Genomic DNA, 10,173 nt, shown 5'->3' with positions numbered 1-10,173 from the left:
TATAGTTTTTAGTATTTAGGCACGGGGATGCGTAATCTCTTCACGTGCAGATAAAGTATGTGAGCTCGGGACTGCATGGCACAACAGTATATATAGATGCATGTTTTACTCATTCGGGGTTGGGTGATCGGTGAGTAGAGAACGGGAGAGAGAAGGAGAGTAAAATAAAGTAAAATAAAGTAAAAGAATAATTAATAACAATTGCTATTTCGTGTTGGAAGGACCAGCACGATACTTGTTTGTTTAGACTCGCCGTGTTTGTTTGTCTATTAGTCCACTGTTTGTTTAGTGTTAGTCCGTTTTGTTTGTCTGTTTATTTTGGCCGCAAGTGCTGTGTGCTGTTTTTGTTTAAACCTTTTATTTTTATAACTAAACGCACTGAGCGCCGCAGCGTCTCAGTTTCACTTTCCAGTACTGTCTGTGTGTGTTTCTTTCTGGCCTGACCTCACCCCAACAGCCAGCCTGTTCACACCGATGTATTACAGCATTAAAATAACGAATGAGGCCGGCCACAGAGTTCTGATATTCCACGCTGAGCGGGCAGTATTCTCACAATGCCTTGAGTTATGGGCCCTTGTCTTCTCTTAAACCTCTCAAACACTTGAATGTACACGTGACAAAAACCGACATTAAAAATAAGAATAATCTAAAAACTACAAATCCAAGGAAATTCTAACCACCGTAGGAAACTAAGTCTTCATTAGACACAAATATAAGCAATCTTGCCGTCGAGTACCATAGCTGGAGGTATTTTATATTTTTCACCAGGTCTGCTGAAAAATTACATTATAATTCAAAATAAATACATAAATAAATAACTTTATTAAACAAATAACGTATTACTTGTCAGAGTTGCTTATAGTTTATCTGGACAGTGCCATAAATCTGAATGGAGCATCAATCTATTCAGCAAAAAAACATTTTTGCAGTCATGTTTTGGCATTTTAAAGCAAAAAGGCAAACATTGATGACAATGATGTTATGTGAATGCAATGCATCTTATTTCAGTTTTACGTGTTGGAAACGAAAATAAAATGACACTTAAATAGCTTCCCCTGGTATTTTACTTTGGGAAGTAATCTAATATGTGTACTGCCTGTATAATAAACAATAAAGTTTACTTAAGGTGTATAATGGTATTTAAAACACGATTCATTCATCTGACTTTTTACATATCTGCCCTTACTCTGGACCCACGCAGTCGGATATGCGACAAATTACTGTATAACCCAGGGGTGCCCAATCCTGGTCCTGGTGGGCCGATGTCCCTCCTGGCTTTTGTTGCAACTGTGCCCTAAATTACTTAATTGGACCAATCAAGCCCTTATTAGAAACTTAATTGGTCCAATTAATCAATTTAGTGTACAGTTTGAACAAAAACCAGGAGGGCATCGGCCCTCCAGGACCAGGATTGGGCACCCCTGGTATAACCAAATTGAATCTGAAACTTCAATAGAGGCTCAAAGCGAATGGCAAAAGTGTGCTGAAGATTGATGCAAAATCCCTAAAAAACGTTAACACCAAGAAAATGTAGCTCTGCGATTTAAAAACGAAGTGAACCTTACTGTACTATTATATGCTTTGTGTAGCATTGCATCTGCCATTGTTAATATCGCTGTTGTAGTTGTGCTGGCCACATATAACCATTCATGTAGGCCTTTAGCCAAGCAGGTTTTCATGTCAGCTTCTTATTGTATTTTAGTGACAATCCCGAAGATCCCACTGTGAGTATATAACAAACAGTTACACCATTAGGGGGCCAGGGTGAAGTTCTGACAGGCTCTTACTGTGCAGATTATTAGCAGCTATGAAACATGGAGTACAATGGTGCCACTTTTCAACACTATTCATGGATAGTTGTTATGTGATGTTATAATAATTGTTGCAGATGTAGGTCATGGTGACTGACTGTTGTAATGTGTTATTTGTATAATTGAATGTAACTCATTTAAACAATAATGTATTTTGTTGTCTGTTTATAGAACTGCATTAGAGACATCACTGATGCCCTCATTGCAAAGTGTGAGGGTAGACATGATGAAGGAAAGGAAGCTTTATTGTCCAACAAGCAAATAGTCCACACTGTCATTGACATATTTGGAGCAGGTAAGGTTTTGTTACTCTTGTCTTATGAATATTGCTCCTGTGTCCTATAAATTTTATTAACGAATTCTAGAACTGCATGTAAAAATACTGAACTTCAGTAGTTGGTCTCCCTCCAAATGTATGGCCTGGTATAATAGACTGAATAGATGTTTGGTTGTGTGGTGTTTATAAGGATATTAGACTGGAGCCCCCCTGAGCCCCTGAGTCAGAAAGACTTTCCTGAACATCTGCAAGCAATTAATGGTGACTTTTGATTCAGTATGCAGTAGAACACAGTAGTTATTTTCTTGCAGCACACTTGGCGGGTCATGCAAATGCTATAAAAAGGAGTCACTGTACTGTAGTAGTAAAGTGAGTCAAAGAAATGGAAAGAGGTGGGGGGGGGGGGGTGGGAGTTAGTGAGATAGTGACAGCATTTATTATATGAGCATACACATGTCAAATGTGGATAGAATGTAATGTAACCAGAAGGAGAAGCTTTGAATGATGAAGATTTTTCTTTGTACTTCTAAATCTGCATTGTGGATAATCAAATGTAGAAAGTAGGGAATTTATTATGTCTGCGCAGACATAGTTAAGGTTTGAACGAAGGTACTGTTTAAAGTCGATTTTAAAACCAGCTCAAAAGGGGGTAAAACCCCACCAATATGCATGAACATTGTTATGTATGGTCGGATTGGCAGACTCAACAAACCCTGTGAATGAGGTAATATTTGGTTGAATACTTTTTGAGATAGAAACAGCTATTTTTTTTTTTTTTTTTTTTTTTAGAAGACGTTTTTTTATACACCTGTATCTCAAAAAATATAGCAAATTAAGGAACCACTCTTGGCCTACACATAGTCCCGGGGGTGTAGATGTGCCACGGGGTATTTATATTTTTTGGGGGGTCCTAGTTTTACAGAAATTGAACCCTAAAGATAACCGTCTGACGTCACTGCTGTTTGACGTCATTGCTAGGCAGAGGGACTTGCGACCGTTCCATTGCACTAAATAGGGAGACATGGAATATATAGTTCAGCACACACGGGTCTCACCTGTGTTTCTGTCTGGATTAAAACTGGTAAGTGATAATGTATTTTGTGTTTGTGCCTTCAAAGCTGGGGAAAATAATAATAATTTATTAATTTAGGAAATACGATTTTCATTTTCCCCCTCTCACTTTTGTTGTTATGGTACGGTCGGGTACCATTCCATTCCACAAACAAATCTATGTTGCTGTCGATATTAAAACTGTTAACTTCTCTGTGCTTTTAAATAATAAAACGTGAAAAATGAAAGTGACCCTGTGTATAGTGTCACTTATTGTGGGGAAGCTATAAAAAAAGGCCAACAAGATGCTCGGATATATTGTGAGAAGTGTTGAATTTAAATCAAGGGAAGTAATGTTAAAACTTTACAATGCATTAGTAAGACCTCACCTAGAAATATTGTGTTCAGTTCTGGTCACCTCGTTACAAAAAGGATATTGCTGCTCTAGAAAGAGTGCAAAGAAGAGCGACCAGAATTATCCCGGGTTTAAAAGACATGTCGTATGCAGACAGGCTAAAAGAACTGAATCTATTCAGTCTTGAACAAAGAAGACTACGCGGTGATCTGATTCAAACATTCAAAATCCTAAAAGGTATAGACAATGTCGACCCAGGGGACTTTTTTGACCTGAAAAAAGAAACAAGGACCAGGGGTCACAAATGGAGATTAGATAAAGGGGCATTCAGAACAGAAAATAGGAGGCACTTTTTTACACAGAGAATTGTGAGGGTCTGGAACCAACTCCCCAGTAATGTTGTTGAAGCTGACACCCTGGGATTCTTCAAGAAGCTGCTTGATGAGATTCTGGGATCAATAAGCTACTAACAACCAAACGAGCAAGATGGGCTGAATGGCCTCCCTCGTTTGTAAACTTTCTTATGTTCTTATTATACAATTGAGAATAAATCAAACTGGTGGGGACACAACCTCAAGCATGTAGCTAGTACAGCAGTTGCAAGCAACAACACGGTTACAGTAAAGATTTCTTTCACAGGTACGTACTGATGTCCACATTTAGTGAAGTTTAACAATAACGAAATGTTGGTTGACAACAAGAAAGAAATGATAACATGACCCTGTTTACAGTTTTTAAAAGAATATTCCGAAATTAAAATGATTTTGTAAAGACATGAATGCATTTTATATGTTTATTCCTACCAAAAATTACTTATTTGAAATGTCACTTGTGCTGAGTTAGAAAATAAACATACTGCTCTGTATCACCAGATTTATATAGCGCCATTTTAAAATTCAAACACGGAATTATCCCCCATATTGTTTATTAGTTTATTAAAATGATATGATATTGCAATTAATACAGCAATTGCTGTGTGGTCCAGTGGTTAAGTGGTTAAAGAAACCCGTCTTTCGGGTGAGAGGTAATTGTAAGTGACTCTGCAGCTGATGCATAGTTCACACACCCTAGTCTCTGTAAGTCGCCTTGGATAAAGGTGTCTGCTAAATAAAAAATTTAAAAAAAAATTGCAATATCATATCAGCCATGGTGACTGTTGCTGGGTGCGAAAAGATGAGCAATGATTTCAATGTCTTTATTTTATATAGCACCTTTCACAGTGGACCACCATCACAAAGCACTTTACAAGATAGTGAGGAACAATGCATAATACATTAAATACAGTGAAATACAGGGCATAGTACATTAAATACAAACAAAACAGAAAAAAACAAAAAAAATGCAAATACATTAACTACAGGCATATTACATTAAATACAGGGCTAGGATGTGAATTGATGTGATGTGTCGTACAGAATCATACGAATAAGATGGAGTGAAAAACCTGAAATAGCAATGCAGGAATTCTAATGCAGTTACCGAACATGTTACCAATCAGAAGGACCAGGATTTTCCAGTGTTATGTCCGTATGGCCAGTCTTCGAGGAGAATTTGTCATGTGCTTAGTGATGTCATTCATGGGGTTTCCATGCGGGGCAATTTCCATGGGAAATGGTGATGCGCTTGCACGTTTGGGAGAATTACTCGTCTAAAACAGGCTTGTGGCCGAAAAAAACGGCAAAAGAGAGGGATAGGGTAAATCTCATTTACTCGTGTTAATGATGAAAAAAAAACGGGAAAATCCACACCCAGTTTCGCATGGAACTCCGCATTTCACGTGTAAATGTTAATGAGCGTGTTTATCCTTAAGTGACATCGCTATAAATATTGCAAGGGAACAGGTCAGTTATTACTGTGGATTCCAAGATGGCAGAAAGCAGTGGCTGAAGGGCGATTTTATAATGCGGTTGGCTTTCTTTATTATTGTTTTTTGCTGTATCTGTCATGTTGTATATCTCTTGTGGGTTTACAGTTCTGTATAAAACCACTTACCATGAACTGCGTTATGCCCTTGTTTGAGGGTATTTGAGAATACCCTTGCTGTAAAAATTACACTAAAGTTAAACACGAAGAGCAAATGAGCTGCTTACTACATGTCTGTAACTGAATTCCCTTGCTTTTGATCCCAGCTGTGTCCAAAGACAACGCATGTCCGCCCTCCACTCAAAATCGCTGGAGCGAGGAGGAAACCCGGGCATTAATAAGTATAGTTAGTGACTTGGATGTGTTGAGCCAGCTCGATCGCCCGAAACAGCGTAACAAGCATGTGTACCAACAAGTGGTTGATACCTTCTCAGAAAGAGGAATAGAACGCACAGTCCCACAAGCTAGGGACAAATAAAACAAAAAAAAAAAAATTAAATAGTCCTACCTGCAGGAATGAGCAAGTTGGTGCCGTTCGGGAGAAGCAGGACGGTCCCGCAGAGCAATGCTTTTTGCTTCAGTTACATCTGACATAGCTATGTACGGGTTTCAGTGCCTCTGAACAAGGGAGTTGACAAACTTGTAAATACAGCGATGAACTGTGGTTTTATGCACCCCAAACACATTGCCAACTACCCTGTACTCAGCTGAGTAACTCTAACCCTGTATTCATCTGAGGATGCCAGCCTATTCAGAGCAATCAGCACTCTTTTGTTCCACTGGCACAGGAAGCTGTACGTAATTCCTTTTTGGCTACATATCTTCCTTTACCAGTTCCACTATAATGCTGAATGTTGCCCTGGTGATACGATAATGACTCTATCCACTACAGGTCTGTGAAAGAGTGATGCAGCACAACCTCTTCCCACCAGCAAGATGGACGAGTATGTGTCCAAACCGTCCTTTCGCTAGCCATTGGCATTAGATAACAAGGCATAAGGATTTGCTGGTAGAGGATGTTTGGAAGTTCAAGCTCCCGAAACAAAGGCAAAACTTCCATTGTTCCCAATCCACACAGCCTTGGGAGCATATGTGGAAGATATGTGGCACAGAGCTTTAGAATCCTACGTCTCTGCCAGTTTTCAGCCATGGTGATCTGCAATACCTGTGTTGGTCAGTTTCATCATTTTATACCGCTGTGGCAAAGTGGTTTGCAGTGTACAGGTGTAGAGGTGATGCAGTGCTCAAGACAATGACAAACAACAAAGTACTGGTTTATTTATAATCCAAAGTCTGATGACAAACAGTAAAGAAATTGAGGGTTGGCAATACACAACGATGTGTATTGCACAGTTTAATAAACACGGGGTTCAGTCCTGAAATAATAAACACGGTATTAAACACACACACAAAACACAGACACGGTCACAAGTCCAGAGTGAGTACTGTAGTTCTCGTGGTGAAATACAACTTACTGGTGCACAGTGGTGAAGTGTTGTCCGGTTTTGTGCTGGCCTGTAGCGACAGCTCTGGATTGTGTTAGCCGTCTAATAAATAACAAACAGTACAATTAGACAATACAAACAAACACAACTCTCTCTTAATCATTATAAAGGAACAGATCACCTAGCCATGTCCCCTTTTGTACCGTCAGTCACGCCCCATTGGTTAGTGAGTGCAGCCGTTTCTTCTCCAATCCGCGGTTGCCACATCATTTTCCCTCTGGAGCGATGACTTGGTGTACCGTAGCTCCGCCCCTTTCTGATGGCCAACTTCCACCTAACCCTTGGAATGAATTGTCTGACCATCCAGTCCTGGGCACTTTGTTCCCTTTACGCAGCAACCTCACCGGTCAGGATGGAGATTTATAACCAAGATTCATTCTTTCTCTATCACAACCTCCCAGTTAATTTTTAATTAATGAGTAATAAGATAAATTAGTTGAAAACAGATTCAATACTAAGGACATGCCACCCCGCCAATGACATTTAAAAACAATTTGGACAAGAGTAGTAAAACACATTATTAACCAGGCATCAGTTATTTTGCTTTATTACAGCAGTCAATCCCTTTAGTTTTGTTGCGTCTACAAACTTAAATTATAATATTCAGATTTGTCCACTTGAGGGCGCTAGTATTGAATGACATACTGGAATGTTACAAATGCTGTGTTAAAGAAATGTGTACTAAGATAGCGGAAGAATAAACAATCTTTGCTTTTCTTACTCCTGTCTCGTGCTTAATAATTACTTGCCCGGTCACTACAAATTGACTACGAGGATGGCTACGGCTGCTGTTCCGCTACCTGCTTTATTTCTTTCTTGTGTTGGGGAGCCTGCAATTCCGTTCCTGACATGGATGAAGATGTTTGATCACTACCTACTTGTTGTCAATGCTACGGGGGATGACCGGCTTGAGACAAGAAAACGTGCAGTCCTGCTTCATTGTTTGGGGACAGAAGGACAGCAGATCTTTTACACGTTGCCAGACACAGGTACTACTTATTATGACGCTGTTGCCAAATAGAAAACCTATTTTAATCCTAAAGTGAATGTTGTGGTCGAACACTATAAATTCCGACAAAGGGCCCAGAGGCCTGAGGAAGGCGTAGTACAATACATTGCTGCATTACGTGAACTTCTCATTACTTGTGACTTTGCTGATAAGGCTGATGAAATGCTTCGGGATCAGATTGTTGAAAAGTAATCATGTACACAAATTTGCGAACAACTTTTGTTGGAACAAAACCATACTCTAGAGAGAACCATACAACTAGCATGCTAGATTAAGTCAGCATTAGACCATGTGCAGTCTATCGTACCAGGGCGTCAGCAATCAGTGCAAGCTGTAAAGGCAAAACCTTACAAACCTAAACATCGGGACAAGCAGTTTCATCATAAACCAAATACAAGCACCGACTGTGGTAAAACGTGATATTTTGCTCGAGTGTGATGTTCTGCCCAGAAACTCCCAGTGTATGAAGTGGGAGTTCCAGAGCTTACAGTCCCATGCTTATATGACATCATGCAGAGGAACAATAAAATAGCGTGCACTGTCACTATTCAAACGTCGGATGCAATTGCGTACTCTATTGACCATGTTGTTGACACTGGCGCTTCTGTATCAGCCCTGCCTTTACCTGCGTGTGATCAGGTGGCTTGCAGTGGTGACGTCAGACCAGAAACACAGACCCAGGAAGGCAACGGCACTCAGCGTTTTATTAAATAATAAACAAAAACAAAAGATTTAAACAAAACAAACACCACAAAACAAAAGGGCACGTTGGCCAAACAAATAAACAATAAACTGACAACAAATAAGTCTTGTGGTGGTGTACAAACCAACACGCTTAGCAATTGTTATCTTCTTTTAAATCTCTCTCTCCTTGCTCGCTCTCCCGTACTATCCTCTGTACACTCTCCTCCTGAGTGCAGACAGCTGCCGGCTTTTATATTCTGGCTGAATAGCAATTAATTAATTAATTAATTAATTAATTAATTATCTTATTACCCCTAAGCCATAGTCTGCACGAGTTTAATAAGGATGCGTGACTCTCAGCTAGTTAAATAAATCAGTAGCTGATCAGTCACGCATCCTCACAAGGTTTTTAAAATATAATCAAAAGTCAAAACAATAACAAATAACCATCAGCTTTCGCTGTCATATAAACATATAATTCATAATATAAAATAAATAATAAACAAAGGGGCGGGACACTCCGCCACACTGCGTTACTTCAGTGACTCTCTGACACCACCTACAGTGAAACTTGTTACCTATACAAAAACTGACTTACCTGTGCTCTGTTGTCTTTCAGTACTGCACAATGACGTAACCGCTCCAGCAACTTTCTATATCGTCAAGCTAGGTACTCCCTTACTAGGCATGGATTTAATAACTGCTTTACACTTACAAATTTCAGGGAATACAGTTCAGTCTTCCAAATCTACTTTGTCTGCACCAGTGTTACAGTTGTCTGCTGCCAGCAAACCTAAGACGATGGGATGCGCAAAGGGTTTCGTGCACTGTGTTAAGATTCGTACTACCGTGACACCTGTGCAACAAAAGTTACACTGCCTGCCGCTATCTGTCAAAAGTGCAGTCTCGGCTGAAATACAACGATTGGTTGATGATGACATCATAGAGCGTATTGATGCGTCTTCCTGGGTTTCCCATATTGTGGTTACTCAAAAGAAATCTGGGGACATTTGGTTGTGTGTGGACTTACATGAACCTAACAAGGCAATTATCATGGATAGCTACCTGCTTCTACACATTGAAGAGCAGTCTTGGGTGCAGTCTTAACTCAGATACACCCGGATGGAACTGAACGTTCAGTAGTGTTTGCTTCACACACTCTGTCTGCTGCTGAACGCAAATACTCAACAGTTGAAGGAGGCACTTGCTTGTGTTTGGGCAGTGGAAAAATGGAGCACGTACTTGTGGGGCAGCCACTTTACTCTTCGCACGGACCATCAAGCACTGACTACACTGCTCGCCAGGAAAGGCATAGGACGTGCAGGATTGCGCATTGCCAGTTGGTCTGCACTGTTGCTCTGCTTCAACTATGACGTCATGTACTGTCCAGGTTCTCAGAATTCAACTGCTGACAGCCTCTCCAGACTACCTTTGCCTACCGCTCCTGATTCAGAACCGGACATGGATCCTGAGTTTGTTGCGTTACTCTGCACTGTGCGTAGTTCGCTCTCAGTCTCTGATTTTGCTTTGGCTTGTGCAGCTTGCCCTGAACTGAGTGCTTTACGTAACGAGATTGCACATGGACATTTAACTAATCAACGTTTCAATGTTGATTAGTT

At 40.1% G+C, this 10,173-nt stretch overlaps 1 protein-coding gene across 2 annotated transcripts in view; it reads left to right on the top strand.

The window, feature by feature from the left end:
- The window catches only part of LOC117420809 (cytochrome P450 1A1), a 32,883-nt gene that overhangs the window by 2,959 nt on the left and 19,751 nt on the right, over positions 1 to 10,173 (top strand). For both annotated transcript variants that reach the window (XM_059025615.1, XM_034034458.3), the window contains exon 3: positions 1,983 to 2,106. In XM_059025615.1, the coding sequence (XP_058881598.1) occupies positions 1,983 to 2,106 (124 nt within the window). The remainder of the gene's footprint in view (positions 1 to 1,982; positions 2,107 to 10,173) is intronic.

Source organism: Acipenser ruthenus, chromosome 1, assembly GCF_902713425.1.
Source record: "Acipenser ruthenus chromosome 1, fAciRut3.2 maternal haplotype, whole genome shotgun sequence".
Taxonomy (NCBI): domain Eukaryota; kingdom Metazoa; phylum Chordata; class Actinopteri; order Acipenseriformes; family Acipenseridae; genus Acipenser; species Acipenser ruthenus.
Note: the sequence above shows the minus strand (reverse complement) of the source record. Positions and strands in the feature narration are given on the sequence as shown.